This window comes from Monodon monoceros, unplaced genomic scaffold (genome assembly GCF_005190385.1).
Source record: "Monodon monoceros isolate NGI ecotype Baffin Bay Population unplaced genomic scaffold, NGI_Narwhal_1 Super_Scaffold_15, whole genome shotgun sequence".
Taxonomy (NCBI): domain Eukaryota; kingdom Metazoa; phylum Chordata; class Mammalia; order Artiodactyla; family Monodontidae; genus Monodon; species Monodon monoceros.
The window spans coordinates 82,398,982-82,417,989 of NW_021703771.1; the positions used below are offsets into that span (position 1 = coordinate 82,398,982).

A 19,008-nucleotide genomic window follows, 5' to 3' on the forward strand; every position below is an offset into this window, starting at 1 on the left:
TGGTGAGTGGCTTTAGCTTACACAGTTTCCTTTCTGGAGTCTAGCCTTCTCTTACTTTTGGGCATATGACCTTTTCCTTACTATGTTGTCAGCTCAGCTGTTCTTTAAAAATATGTGTTTGGAATTCAATTCACTACTTTTATATAGTGTGCACTGCAAGGATTTTTTAGGGTGTCAGTTCACCATGCTGTCCGAAATAAAGCTTCAGTATAAACTGATTTAGACGAAGCTCTGTATACTGATAAATAGGCAAGGTGAATATTCAACAAGCAAAGGTCGTGATTCTCAGCCCTAGCAACACAGTAGCCCTGTGACCAATTTGAAGCTAAATCCTTAAAAATGCAAGATTGTCTATCCTGCTGTGCTGAATCCTCCCAATTAATATGAAGGTACACAGAGGCAGTCAGACTGTCAATGACTGAAGTAGATTTTCAAAGGAGCTCACATTGCTGTAAAGATGATATGGAGATCATAATGTGACACGCACCAGAGGATTTAAATTATTATTAAATGTAATTATATCTACATGGCATGTATACTATATGTATACTACATCCACATATATACACGCAAATAAAATTATACTTAAGAAATCTGTCCTACAAAGTACGTATACTTTAATTTCATCCCAATAGCAAACTTGCAAGACTGTATTGTGCCTCGATATCGGCGAGTGACGCACAAGTCATTATTTTTCTTCAGGATTTGCATTAATAAAGAGCTGTTCAGTGTCCCTAGTCCCATTTGATGGAGAGTGATCATCACCGCTGCTCACTGCTGTCTCTGTAGCCTTGCAATCATCCAGCAGATTGGAGAGAGAAGACACATCTAATGATCCTAGCTCAAACACTCTACCTGTTGCTGTTGACAGCCTTTGTTCCTTAGAGAAGATATGAACTGTCAGCTGGCTGTGACAGTTTGTGAACTAACCTGACATTTGTGTTGGCGCCGTAAGAGTATTTACAGCTCAGAAAATACATATAACCAGATTATGATGGACCCAAGGATTTTCAAAGTAAAAAGTATAACAGACAAGTTATAAACATGACCATAATGATAAAATTATTCTAAAAATAACTTCAGTGCTTAGGCTCTCGTTCCAGAAACACCTTCTCTATACGAAACACATGGTGTATGTTTGCAAAGACAAAATGGATTGCAGAGAACAGAGGATGGGGATTCCATTTACAGCTGGTCATTCATTCTAAATTTTCTAACAGCCCACTATGCCAGAAAACTGCTAAGAAAGGTAGAAAGAGCAATTTTGAATGATATGGAATGTAAATGTAAAATATCACAGCATTAGGAAAAAGATGAACATTATAGCTTTGTTGTTTTCTTTTGTCAGACTCTGAACAGGATCTTCTTTATATTCCATGAACATCACCTTGTGAGGAATTTAAATTGTCATGTTTCAACATAATCACCCAAAGTGGTTAAGTCTCTAGGAAAGTGACACTGGAAGGCAATGATACAGGCAGAATTTTTCGTGAATATTATGAACACTTTTGAATCTTATAACACTTTTTGTAAATATAAAAGTGGATGGGAAGAATCAATTAGTGTTTTGTCTCTAATCTCATTTCCTAGTAAACACTGGAGATGCCATAATGAAAGAACAGATTTGACCAGTACTTACTGCTCTAGTCCCAGGGCAGTTTGGAGACTGGCATTCACCACTCATCTGGTTTGGGATCAAGACATCTTCCCAGCGAGAAGGACCCTTTGAGAAAAAAACAGCATATACTTGGTGCACAAATTGTAATTCAAATGTATTCCCTAATACATTTTCTAAAATCTATTTATGCTATAAAACGATAATGAAATATGTAATCCAAAGATTTTCAAAGTAAGATACATAGACCCTGGGGGTTCTCAGGACCCTTTTGGGGGATCTGGTAAGTCAAAACCATTTTCATCAATGTACTAAGATGATATGTGGCATATTGCTCCAAACATGTATCACATGTACATGTAGTAGTTTCCCCATTGCAGTTATATTTAATTGTTTAAAAATTTAAATAATTTTCTTAAGTTCATTGCAATTTCAGTTGATAACTTTTAAATGAAAACACACATGCAAGTCTCACTCAAAAGGACTATCTGGGGGCAGCAGTGCAGCACGGGGAGGCACACCTGGAGGACCGCTGGGGACAGTCGGCAGGCTGAGCAGAGGCACCTGTATCTCCTCTCCCTCCTGAGGCCCCGTGAGAATTACAGTTAATAACTAGCAACATGTAAAGCCATAATACTAAGAAAAACAGAAGGCAGAAATTTGGTTGAGAAGAGAGTTCCACACTTTTCTGGAAATCTGCAATAGGCTGCAGCAGAGGAGGGGGCCTCTGTGCCGTGCAGGCCCACAAGGAGCCCAAAGGCTCGAGAAAAAGGAGGCGGGAGAGAAAGCAGAGTGAGACCCGGAGCAGCAAACAGGGAGAAAGTTACAATTTAATAAGCAGAAGATCCTAAAAATCTTCTAGATAGAAAGGTCAGATCCCCAGCTTAGAAACACAGAATGCAATGAAACTTTCTGTGCATATCACAGATACGAATTTTTCATGCGTTAATTTTTCAGGGCCCAAAAAGCACAAAAACATTTATGTAACAATTCCTATAATTGTCACGTAAGTACTACTTTATCTGACAAACCCTTGTGTTGTACAAGGAAATTACAGAAAATTCATTCACAATTTTCTTCTTGATCTCAGGCCATAACGAAACATACAGGTAATAAAACTGAATAGAACTCCGTTGGATATGAGAATTCAACATAAAAAAATATATGTGCTGGTTTATCCATACTACTCAAACTATTAGTATTGAATGCTATTGCTATAACCATCCTGAAAATAGAAACAAATTTCCCAGTTAATTTCTGCCATTAGAAAGCAGTTTTAACTTTGCTCCTTTCTAGTTTTAGAAAGTATAAAATGTTAATTGGTTATTCATTGCATACATTGTTTTAATAGTTGCATGGGTAAAGCATTTATAATTAACGGGCTTTATATAGGAGTAAGAAAGGTGTCAAGACCACAAGATTAACAAGGACTGCAAATCACATGGCAGCACAAGGGAGCTATGAATTAGAATGCATCAAGGAAAGAATACAAAAAAAATGTATTTCATCTCTCAAAGGTATAGAATTGGAGAAAGACATCAGAAAAAAAAAATGTCAGAACAGTGTGAAATACATGTCTTAATAAAGAATCGTGTGGCTGCTTTTTAGAAAACTTTCTCCTTTTTGTCCAGTAGTAGTTACAACCAAGAAAAATACATAAATTATTTGAGCATCTATTCAGGAGTCAGCAAACAATGGCCTTGTTGGCCAAATCCAGCCTAGGGTTTGCCTTTGTACGGCCACGACCTAAGAATGGTTTTACATTTTTAAATGGTTGAAAAGCATAAAAAGAAGAGCCTTTTGTGGCACACGAAAAGTAAATGATATTCACATTTCCATGTCCACAATGAAATTTATTGGACACGGCCATGGTTGTTCATTTATGTATTGTCTATGCTGCTTCTGCACAGCAAGGGCAAAATTGAGCTGTGGCTCAATAAGCCTAAAATATTTACTATCTGGCCCTTTATGGAAAAAGCTTGCCAATCCTTGACAGTAAATAAAATTTTCCAAGTTCATATTGAAAATACTCAAAAATATTGTAGCAGCATTTTGGCTACCATATAATCGCATTCATTTGTACGAGCAGCTGCATTCTGGGTCTCAAGTGAGAAATTACTTCAATTAAAACCTTAGTACTGTTGACCTGTGAAATCTGAGAAGGCATTGATAGAATCCAGTGATTCAAGTAGTTTGAATCAGTAAGAGAGTGGAAAATTACAACATTTGGGGATTTGTCTTGATTAATGCTACCACCAGCTGAAAATCATGAAGCAGAATATTATTTAAATACATTTATATGATGCATGTAAATCAGAAGTTCAGAAAAATGACTCAGTGGCATAATAAACAGTGATAAAAATCTATAAAATATGAGTCTTAAAATAATATTTATTCTTAAGAATTCCAGAACAAATCCACAAGTCATTTTGGCTATGTCTTGTCACGTCCAATCAAGTGGAAAATTGAAGTACTTAACTAATTCTTATCCGAATATCACTCTGACAAGCTTCAGACTGGCAGTTTAAGCAAAGGTGTGGTTTTTTCCTGAATTATCTAAATCAATTCTATAATCTGTTCTTCATAGGTGGGCATATACACTGCTCCCTAAACAAATTATGTGTTATGTTTTACAAAGTATTGGCACTTACAGGTTTTGAAAAGGGTAATTTTAATAGTATTTTTACTACACTTTTACCAATTATCTCAGGTTATCATCAACTGTGTTGCATTTAAAATAGCCTCTTGGGGCTTTCCTGGTGGCACAGTGGTTGAGAGTCCGCCTGCCTATGCAGGGGACACGGGTTCGTGCCCCGGTCCGAGAGGATCCCACGTGCTGCAGAGCAGCTGGGCCCGTGGGCCATGGCTGCTGGGCCTGCGCGTCCGGAGCCTGTGCTCTGCAGCGGGAGAGGCCACAGCAGTGAGAGGCCCGCGTACCGCAAAAAAAAAAATAGCCTCTTGAATGATTCCACAAACATCTAAGTCGAATAATTAAATTTAAGGGACTAAAATTATTTTGAAAATTATACTACTGACATAATACAAGGACAGCAAAACTGTCTTTAAGACAGCTACACTCAGAGGCTTCCATCCACCCTCCTAACTTTTCCTCTCAGTCTGCAATAAAATGATACAGAGAAGGAGAGTCAAAGTTCACCAACCTGTTGAATCCCAATTCCACCAATTACTAGCTATATGCTCTTGAGCAAGTTTCATGTTGCCTTTCTAAACTTAGGGTTCCTCATCTGAAAAGTGAGGGGTTAAATAGCTCCTTCACAGGGATTTCATGAAGATTAAGTGAAATAACACCTGTAAGACTGCACAGTGCCTGGTACATGTTGACTTATTTAAAAATGGCAACTGTTGAAAGCAGGATTTCTTATTTCTCAAAATAGAACTCCCCAAGTACGATTATGTTTAATTTTGTAGATAGATAAGCAATAAGATGCCAATGTCAAGGGACCAGACTTAACCCAGTGGGTTTTTCATTTCTTCCTTTTTCTCAGTTTCCAGATTACCCAACCATTCCCCAGGGGTCATTCACTTTCCAGAGCATGCTGCTTATAACTCTCTCAAAGCATGACTGATATTTCCATCAGTCATATAGTAACCTTGTTCTGCATCTTCCTCCATTTGATTTTAAGATCTGTGCTTCTAATAAAGCTAAGCAAGGTGCTGTGATTATAGCAGAGGCTCAATAATGCAATCATTTAATAGTAAGCAGGGAAAATAATAGGGAAAAGTCCTTTGAATCAATACATATCTACCAACCAAACAATACATATCTACTAAACAGCTCTTAAACTCTGTATTCTTAGAGTTTACAAAAGAGAGAAGAATCCTTTTTCTTATAGGTTTTATGGACTAGCCACAAAGACTGAGGTTGTAAATTAACTGAGCACACCCATTCAAATGAATAAAATTAAAAAGAAATATTCATACCAAATATCGGTCAGATATAAAACAAATGAATACACATATACTGCTGGTGCAAATATAAAATGACACAGTCAGTCTGGAAACCTATTAGGCATTTAAAAAAAATTAAACATATAACTAACACATGGCTTGGCCATTCCACTCCTAGATAATTGACCAAGATAAATGGAAACGAGTCCACAAAAAGAATTGTATACAAATGCTCCCAACAGTTTTATTCATAATAGCCACCAACTGGAGACCACCCAAAATATGAATGGATAAACAAAATGTGGTATATCCATCCAATGGAATACTACTCAATAATCAACAGTATTATGTTACTTATAAATGCAACACCGTGGATGATTCTCAAAATTATGTGAGGGAAGGAAGCCAAATATGAAACAGAATATATGCATGATTCTGATTATATAAAATGCAAACAAATCTATAGTGGCAAAAACAGATCACTGGTAGCTTTCGGGTGGGGGCAGAGGGTGGAATGGGCTACATAAGAGCATGAAGAATCTTTTGGAGGTGTTATGGGCTGAATTGTGCCCTCCAAAACTGCATATGTTAAAGTCTTAACCCTCTTCAGAATATGACTGTTTTGGAGATAGGGTTTTTGAAGAGGTAATTAAGTTAAAATGAGGTCATTATGGTGGACCCTAATTCAATGTGACTGGTGTCCTTAAAAGACGTCCTTAACAGATGGGATTGGGACATAGACATGCACAGAGAAAAGATCACGTGAAGGCACTGAAGAAGACAACCATCTATAAGCCAAGGCAAGAGGTCTCAATAGACACCAACCTTGCTGACAATTTAGTCTCAGATTTCTAGCCTCCAGAATTGTGAGTGAATAAAATTCTGTTGCTTAAACAACCCAGTTGGTGGTACTTTATTATGGCACCTCTAGCAAACTAATATAGGGATTATGGAAGTGTTCTCTAACTTGATTGTGATGGTGGTTTTGTGGGATTATATACTTGTCAGAACTCTTCAAACTGTACCCTTTAAATGGAGGCAGTCTATTTTACACAAACTATTTCTCAGTAAAGTGTATTGGGAAAAAACGAACTGAGAAGTTGCCAAGGAAATTCTCTGAGGGAAGGAGAATCTGTATCAAATGGTGCTTGAACAACTGAATTTCGATATCTAAATCCCTTCCTCACTCCATACAGTTTCTAGAAGAAAACAAATGAGAACATCTTTACAACCTTGAAACAGACAGAATTTTTTTAATAAGGACACACAAAGCTCTAACCATAAATGAAGAAATTTATAAATTGAATTTCAATGAAAATTTTAGAAAATTTCCACTCATCAAAAGACACTATTCAACATGAATATGCAAGCCACAGACTAGAGAAAATATTTGTAATATGTATATTTGTGAAATAATTCATCTTTAGACTATATAAAGGACTATATATAGCACCATACAGACAAGCACCCCAATTCAAAATAAGCAAAAGACTTTATAAAAGGAGACATAAACATGGCCAATAATCATATAAAAAGATAATGTCATTAATAATCAGGAAAATGCAAATTAAAATAACAAAATACAATTTTACTTGGTTTCGCATCTTAGGCAGTATGATGGCTAAAATTTAAAAAAAGGCTCATAATACTAAACTTTGGCAAAACAACTAATCTATGGTGATAGAAATCAGAAGCTGATTGTCTTGACTGGAGGTATGGACTGGAAGGAGGCATGAGGACATTTTTTGGAAATGTTCTGTATTTTGATTGGGGTAGTAGTTACATGGGTGTGCATAACTGTCAAAGCTCATAGAACTGAACCCTTAAATTCTGTGCACTTTATTGAGTGTAAATTGTTCTGTAATTTAAAACAGGGAACTGAATCTTATTCCACTCCTTATTCAACAATTACTTACTGAGGCCCTGTCTCTCAGTAGTTCTGCAACTTTGGAAGTTCTCTTAACCACTCAGGGAACAGCTAGCCCAGGACAAATGGAGTAATACCAGAACGGGTATTGCAAGGATTAAATATAAAAGTTAGGCCAATGCCAGGCACACAGTAGGTTCTCAACAAATGTTAACCATTTCTATATTTACCATTCAGCACCCAGACGTGATAAAGTGGGGGGGACAATTAGGGACCACAGCCAATATTGTTTAAAAAACAATCCATGTAATGAAACTATTAAAAAAATTTTTTTTAAAAAGCATCTTTACCTCTTCAGTAATTTCCCCTTATAACCTTCAGACGCAATAGTCTATAACTTTTATTATAGGATAATCCAAACCACTGTCAATCAAAACAAAAGAATAACCAGTTCTGTGGCTTTAAACTGGTTACTAACATTCACCATCGAGTTACAGAATTCTTAAAGTGAAGAACCATGTCCTACTTATATCTATGTGCTTTGATGTGGGTAGCAAAATGCTGTATGTAAACATGGTGAATACTCAGAAATACATTAATTGAATCAGGCTTTACCTTTCTCATCTGTAAAGCTATAAAACTGAAAGATCTGTGGTTTTCAAAGTTGTGTTTTATTTTAAAGCAGAACTTTCCTCCAATGAATTATGTATAGAATCCAAAGTATAAAAGAAATAAAGCAGGCTTATTCTGCTTGGAGAAGAAGGATGGGTCCTCAAAGCTCTTGTCACTGCTTTTTGCTGCCTGCTGGAGGCCTCCTACCATTCCTTGCCACGTGGGCTTCCTAAACGTGGTTGCTTACTTCACAAGCCAGCAGAATAACTGCTTAGGTCCCTAAGATGCAGTCTTCTAAGATGTAATAAAGGGGAGTCTTATATAACATGATCAGGGAAGTGGTAGATATCTCATCACTTTTGCCATATTCTCTTCGTTAGAAGGAAATCACCAGAACCACCTACATTCAAGAGGAAGGGATTTCACAAAAGCATGGACACCAGGGGGTGGGAGATCACTGGGGGTCACCTTCATGTCTGTCCCTGACACACATTTTTTTTTTTTTGCGGTACACGGCCCTCTCACTGCTGTGGCCTCTTCCGTTGCAGACCACAGGCTCCGGACGCGCAGGCTCAGCGGCCGTGGCTCACGGGCCCAGCTGCTCCGCGGCATGTGGGATCCTCCCGGACTGGGGCACGAACCCGTGTCCCCTGCATCAGCAGGCAGACTCTCAACCACTGCACCACCAGGGAAGCCCAATTAACCCTTCTTTTGAAACTATTTTATATAGGACAGAAGGAAGCAGAAGAGGGAAGAAATGATTAGGTGAATTCCAGTTAACCAGCAGGAAAATAATGATCACAATAAAAGTAACAGCACTGCCATCTTCTTGCATTAGTAAAGAACTGGGTTATTTACGTAGCACTTTCACATGCACAAACCAACCTTGATTCCCAGTGAAAATCTGTTAATGCTATCTATACTCTATAGAGCTTTGAAACCTAAGGTGATTATCTGTTCATGTGTTGGGGTGACCACAGAACTGTTTCCTAAGGATCCTGGCCCCCTACACAAGTGCCTAACTCTCATATTTAGCATGCCTTAAGAGTACTGCATTTTTGTGAAAGGGTATCCATTTTTTACAAAGTTTGTTAATCACAAAAATATGGATCTTTCCTTATTTTGTAACATGAAATATCTGAAGTCGTTGCTCCTGGTGGAAAATCTTGCCCACATTTTAATAAAAGCTTGATCACTAGGCTGGGTAGGGCTTGGTGAGCCAGTTCCATTCTGCTCCATACGTGGTCATTTGGATGGCTCAACCAGGGACCAAAGCGTTCACCTCCAAAATGGCTCAGTTGCATGGCTGACAAGCGGTGCTGGGCTCCTGCCCTCGGTTCTTCTCAATCAGAGTCTTTCCAGCGGTTGCTTGCACCTGTAGGTGTTTCCCAAGAGCAGTAGCAATGTCATCTCGACCATATTCTTTCGGTCAAGGACTCACAGAGCCCTCTTCACTGGAAGATACTATTGTGCAACGCTTTGTCAAATGTTAGTTTGGCATTTCACTGACTGAGATTCTAATCTGCAGTTTCTTATCACTACCAATAAAGAACTGTCCCGTGCTGTTTCACTTGGTCTTCTTTCACTTTACCTTCAGCTTTTTGCCCTGGTTTCTGACTATATAGGCCTACTTAGATTTCCCTTCCTTTTTTTAATTTTTTGCCATGCGGCGCAGCATGAGGGATCTTAGTTCCCCAACCAGGGATCGAACCCGTGCCCCCTGCAGTGGAAGTGCGTAGTCTTAACCACCGGACCACTGGGGAAGTCCCTAGGTTTCCTTGCATTTTTATTCAAAATACCTAGTGATATATTTTCTAATAAAAGCCTTTAAATATTATGAAGCAGTAATGTGTCACATTGGATATGGTTTATGGAGACAAAAATAACAAACTAGCACTAATTTGGCATATTCTCTGATAGTCCATTAGGCCCCCTCTTGTGTTTTCATCTGGGCATAAGCAGAAGCAGAAAGTATCTGCACCCACACGTAAACTTATCAATGGCTTCCAATTATTTAATATAATTTCTCTGATCTCAGAAAAGCACTATTCAGCTACTCGAGAATTTGAAACCACTACCATGTGCCATCCTCTATGCCTTGAAACACATTCATTTGATGCCAATTTTAAGTCACTGAGGTCATTAATTCACTCAACAAATTACGCATGCAGTATGTGACAGGTATTTTCCTAGACTGGAGATAAATCATTGAACAAGACTTTTCCAATTAGGAGGATAAAAGTGACTGAAGAACTAATTATTACATGGATTTTTTGAGGGTACACAGGAGGGACCCCTGACCAAGATTTTTGAAGGACTATTGTTTAGGATGAGATCTGAGGAATGATTAGGAATCAGACAGGAAAAGCGAAATTCCACAAGAGAAAGAATTCTGCACAGGGAAAGCAGGACTAGGTACCAACTCCTAGACTGGTTTTGCGATATACATATACTCTCAACAAGACAGTATCAATAATTAATAAATAGTTATTTACTTCTGTGCCTCCTAAATATCTTAATCTACACTACTATTACTTGATATTAAGATTCCATTAAAATATACATTTAAATGTAATAGTATGCCAAGCACTGATTTCAAAGCAATGGGTATGCCAACATGATAAACAGTATCTTTGTACTTTTGATTGAGATTGACTGGATTTCAAATCCAATAGACATTAGCAGACATGCAACAATAAGGAAGTTAATTAATCAGAACGTCAGTTTCTTATGTGTAATGTGGAAACAACAATTGTACCTACATCATAGGATTGATGGTTAAATGAGATAAAGTACTTATTCACATAGTTAATATTCAATAAATATTAGCAGGTACTGCTCAATAACTCCAGTATGAGAAAAATGTGATCATGGAAAGAGCACCCCAATAGGCAAAGATTCAGAAGATCTATGTTCTAAATGAGGTTTCACAAGAGTTTAGGTTAATCACTTTAAACATCTTTATGCCTCACTTTCTTATCTGTAAATTGTGAGTAATAAGAGCTCAGAGTCAAACAGGATAATGCAGGAGTTAATTAATGTGAAAATCCTTTATAATTATACCAGGGCATTCAGATATTAGTAAGGGGACAACTGGGGCTATGTGTATTCGTAGACAATCTAAATACCTCACTTATTACTGCTCCAAACATAACTCCATTTTTGAGTTGAAGAGATGCTTCACACATAATGATGCAGCTGCTGCTGGGATCAGCAATTAACCAGAGCAAGTGTCTAGGCTTGTATTGATTACCCAACGCTGCCGAATTAACTCAACAGCTGTTTAAAAAGAACATCTCAGCTGGTCTTGGAGATTTTCCCCAAGAACTGGGGTATCTCTATAGCTTATAAAACATAATTTGGCATGATTTAGTATAAAACAAATGTCCTTCCATTACTAAAATGTGTTTCATACCATAAAAGCAAGCATTTCATAATCTAATACTCAATAACATACTTTTTCCCTCCAAGGAAATTATTACAAGAAAGAAACATCACATCTCTAAAAATATCCACACCTTTGTAAGTGAAACAACTCTTGGTCCACTGCACTACAGCTCCGCTGAGTTTTGACAGAGTCAATCACTGTCATTATTTATTGAGAGTCCTTTCGTGTAGGGTGCCATTATGCTAAATGCAGTAAGTGTCAAACAATGTGGTTATTCCTTCACAATTTCCAGTTACCAAACTATTCCTAAACGACGAGATGCTTTCAATTATATTACTAAGTGTTGACAGCTTTGCTGTAGGCACATCACAGTGATAGTGGGATTTAAACAGCAGTGATTTTTTTGGTCCTATTTCATAGAACTGAAACAATAGAGACAAATAAAGATGTAAAGATACAGTGATTCACTTTTATGCACTCTTAACAGATTTAATTTAGGAGAAGCATATGATTATCTTCATCTGTTCAAACTCTCTTTACTAAGAATAATCTTGCTACTGCATGGAGAGAAATTTGCTGCAGCTCAGATTAGAGGCAGTTTCAGGCAGCATAAAACGCTTCTAACTGTTGAGATGGTAGCTCTCATTTCAATTCAAGGCATGTAAATCGATTTAAATAACAACATTTATTATCACGTAAAGCTTCCTAGTTATCTCAGCTGGCTTTACATCTTGATAATTATGACTGGAAATGGACTATGCTTATTAAATGTGATAAGAAGTTTATTAGATTTCTAGTGAATGCCCAGATACCATCATCATCATATAAACATTATTTAGTTCTCAAAAATAAAGCTTGGTGAATAACACATCACATTTTGGTGTGTAGTATACTACTCTGAATCCCCAACTGATGCTGAACTCAATCAGCCACCTTTTTTCAAAAAAAGGAAAGGAAGAAATAATATAGGACATGTTTACATGATTAACAGATCACAATTTAATTAATTTTTCAGTTGCTTCAATGTAATGAACTGCCCATGAAGATGTAGCAATATGGGGTTACTGTCTTGGCCAGTCCACAAAAGTTATACATTTTGCACTAATGGAAGTAATGCATGCTTCGAGGACTCAAGTAGGCAAGTGGCATGATAAGAACTGGACTAAACTATGAAAAAAATCACTTCTTGAGGGTCCTAAAGGGCAATGAACTTGAATGGGCTTCCCTCAATTAAGCATTAGACACAATTGTAATGAGCAGGCTTCTAGCTGTGCTATAAATCTAATGGCACTACCATGTAATCCTATGGCCAGGAATTTTCAGTGATGGCCAGCATATGGGCAGGGGACATTCCTGCCCTTTACTGACCTGGGTTTTTTTGAGTTGAAAAGAGTAAGAATTTCTTAATAAAAAATAAATTTTTAGAAAACCCCCAGACCTCCCCAAAACCAAAAATGACTCTTGGTGAAAAGAAAAGTCAGATTGTCCTTGGACATGTATGTTGGCAAAGACCTTTTTTTTTTTTAGCAAGGCCCAGTTTCATATGAACTGAAAACATTTGCTCTAGTACATAAATTTTACTCTGGGCCTTTTCATGTCAAGATACTTCTACCTTTCCTTTCTTTCTCTCTCCCTTTCTTTCTCATCCCTCTGCTATAATCCAGGTTCAATCACCTCTAAAAATAACTGTAGCTTATTTATGGACTAATGAGACAGGAGTGAAAAAGTCTTAATTCTAGATTAAAACAAACTAAATTCGTAGTTATCTGAACTTTCTAAGGAATAATTCAAACTGGCCGAACTTCACACCAAAAGTTTTGTGAAGTTTCCCATCTCTTTCTGTAAGAATTCCGCCTCCATTATTATTTTACAATTTCCTCCCCTTTGGCTCAATATTTAATAAAACCAACTTCTCTAAAAATCTTTTCTTTCTATGTCTGTTTCTTTCATCAGGAAAAGTGTGAAAGATTGTTGCTGAAGGGCAAATTAGATCTTAGTTATAAATCATTCTAATTCTTTTTTTTTTTTTTGTGGTACGCGGGCCTCTCACTGTTGTGGCCTTTCCCATTGTGCAACACAGGCTCCGGATGCACAGGCTCAGCGGCCATGGCTCACGGGTCCAGCCGCTCCACGGCATGTTGGATCTTCCCAAACCGGGGCACGAACCCGTGTCCCCTGCATCGGCAGGCGGACTCTCAACAACTTCAGCACCAGGGAAGCCCCAAATCATTGCTTTACAATGGTGTGTTAGTTTCTGCTTTATAACAAAGTGAATCAGTTATACATATACATATGTCCCCATATCTCTTCCCTCTTGCGTCTCCCCTCCCTCCCCTCCTCCCTATCCCACCCCTCTAGGTGGTCACAAAGCACCGAGCTATGTGCTATGCGGCTGCTTCCCACTAGCTATCTATTTTACGTTTGGTAGTATATATATGTCCATGCCACTCTCTCACTTTGTCACAGCTTACCCTTCCCCCTCACCATATCCTCAAGTCCATTCTCTAGTAGGTCTGTCTTTATTCCCGTCTTACCCCTAGGTTCTTCATGACCAATTTTTTTTTTTTTTTTTTTTTTTTTTTTTAGTTTCCATATATATGTGTTAGCATACGGTATTTGTTTTTCTCTTTCTGATTTATTTCACTTTGTATGACAGACTCTAGGTCCATGACCTCACTACAAATAACTCAATTTCGTTTCGTTTTATGGCTGAGTAATATTCCATTGTATATATATGTGCCACATCTTCTTTATCCATTCATCTATTGATGGACACTTAGGTTGCTTCTATGTCCTGGTTATTGTAAATAGAGCTGCAATGAACATATTGGTACGTGACTCTTTTTGAATTATGGTTTTCTCAGGGTATATGCCAAGTAGTGGGATTGCTGGGTCATATGGTAGTTCTATTTTCAGTTTTTTAAGGAACCTCCATACTGTTCTCCATACTGGCTGTAACAATTTACATTCCCAACAACAGTCAAGAGGGTTCCCTTTTCTCCACACCCTCTCCAGCATTTATTATTTGTAGATTTTTTGATGATGGCCATTCTGACCGGTGTGAGATGATATCTCATTGTAGTTTTGATTTGCATTTCTCTAATGATTAATCATGTTGAGCATTCTTTCATATGTTTGTTGGCAATCTGTATATATTCTTTGGAGAAATGTCTATTTAGGTCTTCTGCCCATTTTTGGATTGTTTTTTTGATATTGAGCGACACGAGCTGCTTGTAAATTTTGGAGATTAATCCTTTGTCAGTTGCTTCATTTGCAAATATTTTCTCCCATTCTGATGGTTGTATTTTCATCTTGTTTATGGTTTCTTTTGCTGTGCAAAAGCTTTTAAGTTTCATTAGGTTCATTTGTTTATTTTTGTTTTTATTTCCATTACTCTAGGAGGTGGGTCAAAAAGGATCTTGCTGTGATTTATGTCATAGGGTGTTCTGCATATGTTTTCCTCTAAGAGTTTGATAGTGTCTGGTCTTACATTTAGGTCTTTAATCCATTTAGAATTCATTTTTGTGTATGGTGTTAGGGAGTGTGCTAACTTCATTCTTTTACATGTAGCTGCCCAGTTTTCCCAGAAACCCCTATTGAAGAGGCTGTCTTTTCTCCACTGTATATTCTTGCCTCCTTTATCAAAGATAAGGTGACCATATGTGCGTGGGTTTATCTCTGGGCTTTCTATCTTGTTTCATTGATCTATATTTCTGTTTTTGTGCCAGTACCATACTGTCTTGATTACTGTAGCTTGGTAGTATACTCTGAAGTCAGGGAACCTGATTCCTCCAGCTCCATTTATCTTTCTCAAGATTGCTTTGGCTACCTGGGGTCTTTTGTGTTTCCATACAAATTGTGAAATTTTTTGTTCTAGTTCTGTGAAAAATGCCATTCATAATTTGATAGGGATTGCATTGAATCTGTAGATTGCTTTGGGTAGTATAGTCATTTTCACAATGTTGATTCTTCCAATCCAAGAACATGGTATATCTCTCCACCTATTTGTATTGTCTTTAATTTCCTTCATCAGTGTCTTATAATTTTCTGCATACAGGTCTTTTGTCTCCTTAGGTAGGTTTATTCCTAGAAATTTTTTTTTTGGGGGGTGTACGCCGGCCTCTCGCTGTTGCAGCCTCTCCCACTGCAGAGCACAGGCTCCAGACATGCAGGCTCAGTAGCCATGGCTCACGGGCCCAGCCGCTCTGCGGCATGTGGGATCCTTCTGGACCAGGGCACAAACCCACGTCCCCTGCATCGGCAGGCGGACTTCAACCACTGTGCCATCAGGGAAGCCCCTATTCCTAGATATTTTATTCTTTCTTTTGCAATGGTAAATGGGAGTGTTTTCTTAATTTCACTTTCAGATTTTTCGTCATTAGGGTATAGGAATGCAAGAGATTTTTGTGCATTAATTTTGTATCCTGCTACTTTACCAAATCATTGATTAGCTCTAGTAGTTTTCTGGTAGCATCTTTAGGATTCTCTATGTATAGTATCATGTCATCTGCAAACACTGACAACTTTACTTCTTTTCCAATTTGGATTCCTTTTATTTCTTTTTCTTCTCTAATTACTGTGGCTAAAACTTCCAAAACTATGTTGAATAATAGTGGTGAGAGTGGGCAACCTTGTCTTGTTCCTGATTTTAGTGGAAATGGTTTCAGTTTTTCACCATTGAGGATGATGTTGGCTGTGGGTTTGTCATATATGACCCTTATTATGTTGAGGAAAGTTCTTCTATGCCTACTTTCTGGAGGGTTTTTATCATAAATGGGTGTTGAATTTTGTCAAAAGCTTTCTCTGCATCTATGGAGATGATTATATGGTTTTTCTCCTTCAGTTTCTTAATATAGTATTTCACATTGATTGATTTGTGTATATTGAAAAATCCTTGCATTTCTGGGATAAATCCCACTTGATCATGCTGTATGATGCTTTTAATGTGCTGTTGGATTCTCTTTGCTAGCACTTGGTTGATGATTTTTTCATCTATGTTCATTAGTGATATTGGCCTGTAGTTTTCTTTCTTCGTGATATCTTTGTCTGGTTTTGGTATCAGGGTGATGGTGGCCTTGTAGAATGAGTTTGGGAGTGTTCCTCCCTCTGCTATATTTTGGAAGAGTTTGAGAACGATAGGTGTTAACTCTTCTCTAAATGTTTGATAGAATTCACCTGTGAAGCCATCGGGTCCTGGGCTTCTGTTTGTTGGAAGATTTTTAATCACAGTTTCAATTTCAGTGCTTGTGTTTGGTCTGTTCATATTTTCTATTTCTTCCTGGTTCAGTCTCGGAACGTTGTGCATTTCTAAGAATTTGTCCATTTCTTCCAGGTTGTCTATTTTATTGGCATAGAGTTGTTTGTAGTAACCTCTCAGGATCCTTTGTATTTCTGCAGTGTCAGTTGTTACTTCTCCTTTTTCATTTCTAATTCTATTGATTTGAGTCTTCTCCCTTTTTTTCTTCATGAGTCTGGCTAATGGTTTATCAATTTTGTTTTACCTTCTCAAAGAACGAGGTTTTAGCTTTACTGATCTGTGCTATTATTTCCTTCATTACTTTTTCATTTATTTCTGGTCTGATCATTATGATTTCTTTCCTTCTGCTAACTTTGGGCTTTTTTAGTTCTTCTTTCTCTAATTGCTTTAGGTGTAAGGTTAGGTTGTTTATTTGAGATTTTTCATTTTTCTTAAGGTCGGATTTTATTGCTATAAACTTCCCTCTTAGAACTGCTTTTGCTGCATCCCATAGGTTTTGGGTTGTCGTGTTTTCACTGCCATTTGTTTCTAGGTATTTTTTGATTTCCTCTTTGATTTCTTCAGTGATTTCTTGGTAATTTAGTAGTGTATTCTGTAGCCTCTATGTGTTGGTATTTTTTACAGATTTTTTTCCTGTAATTGATATCTACTCTCATATTGCTGTGGTCGGAAAAGATACTTGATATCATTTCAATTTTTTAAAATTTACCAGACTTGATTTGTGACCCAAGATATGATCTATCCTGGAGAATGTTCCATGAGCAATTGAGAAGAATGTGTAGTCTGTTGTTTTTGGATGGAGTGTCCTATAAATATCACTTAAGTCCAACTTGTTTAAGGTATCATTTTAAGCTTGTGTTTCCGTATTTATTTTCATTTTGGATGAACTGTCCATTGGTGAAAGTGGGGTGTTAAAGTCCCCTATGATTGTGCTACTGTTGACTTCCCCTTTTATGGCTGTTAGTATTTGCCTTATGTATTGAGGTGCTCTTATGTTGGGTGCATATATATTTACAATTGTTATATCTTCTTCTTGGATTGATCCCTGATCATTATGTAGTGTCCTTTTTTGTCTCTTGTAATAGTCATCGTTTTAAAGTCTATTTTGTCTGATATGAGAATTGCTACTCCAGCTTCTTTTGATTTCCATTTGCATGGAATATGTTTTTCATCCCCTCACTTTCAGTCTGTATGTGTCCCTAGGTCTGAAGTGGGTCTCTTGTAGACATCATATATTTGGGTCTTGTTTTTGTATCCATTCAGTCAGTCTAGGTCTTTTGTATCCATTCAGTCAGTCTAGGTCTTTTGGTTGGAGCATTTAGTCCATTCACACTTAAGGTAATTATCGATATGTATGTTCCTATTACCGTTTTCTGAATTGTTTTGGGTTTGTTATTGTAGGTCTTTTCCTTCTCTTGTGTTTCCTGCCTATAGAAGTTCCTTTAGCATTTGTTGTAAAGCTGGTTTGGTGGTGCTGAATTCTTTTAGCTTTTGTTTGTCTGTAAAGGTTTTAATTTCTCTGTCAAATCTGAATGAGATCCTTGCTGGGTAGAGTAATCTTGTTTGTAGGGTTTTCTCATTCATCACTTTAAATATGTCCTGCCACTCCCTTCTGGCTTGCAGAGTTTCTGCTGAAAGATCAGCTGTTAACCTTATGGGGATTCCCGTGTGTTTTATTTGTTGTTTTTCCCTTGCTGCTTTTAATATTTTCTCTTTGTATTTAATTTTTGATAGTTTGATTAATATGTGTCTTGGCATGTTTCTCCTTGGGTTTATCCTGTATGGGACTCTCTGTGCTTCTTGGACTTGATTAACTATTTCCTTTCCCATATTAGGGAAGTTTTCAACTATAATCTCTTCAAATATTTTCTCAGTCCGTTTCTTCTTCTCTTCTTCTTCTGGGACCCCTATAATTTGAATGTTGGTGCATTTAATGTTGTCCCAGAGGTCTCTGAGAGTGTCCTTAATTCTTTTCATTCTTTGTTCTTTATTCTGCTCTGCAGTAGTTATTTCCAGTATTTTATTTTCCAGGTCACTTATCTGTTCTTCTGCTTCAGTTATTCTGCTAGTGGTCCCTTCTAGAGAATTTTTCATTTCATTTATTTTGTTTTTCATCACTGTTTGTTTGCTCTTTAGTTCTTCTAGGTCCTTGTTAAACGTTTCTTGTATTTTCTCCATTCTATTTCCAAGATTTTGGATCATCTTTACTATCATTATTCTGAATTCTTTTTCAGGTAGACTGCCTATTTCCTCTTCATTTGTTAGGTCTGGTGGGTTTTTGCCTTGCTCCTTCATCTGCTGCTGTGTTTCTCTGTCTTCTCATTTTGCTCAACTTACTGTACCTGGGGTCTCCTTTTCAC

General features: G+C 37.4%; 1 protein-coding gene across 11 annotated transcripts in view; it reads right to left on the minus strand.

Moving 5' to 3' along the window:
- The window catches only part of AGPAT4 (1-acylglycerol-3-phosphate O-acyltransferase 4), a 1,398,816-nt gene that overhangs the window by 776,561 nt on the left and 603,247 nt on the right, over positions 1–19,008 (minus strand). For all 11 annotated transcript variants that reach the window (XR_003793727.1, XR_003793728.1, XM_029224043.1 and 8 more), the window contains one exon: positions 1,640–1,723. Coding sequence is in view for 9 of the 11 variants with exons in the window: in XM_029224043.1 (XP_029079876.1) it covers positions 1,640–1,723 (84 nt within the window). In the remaining 2 variants the exon portion in view is untranslated. The remainder of the gene's footprint in view (positions 1–1,639; positions 1,724–19,008) is intronic.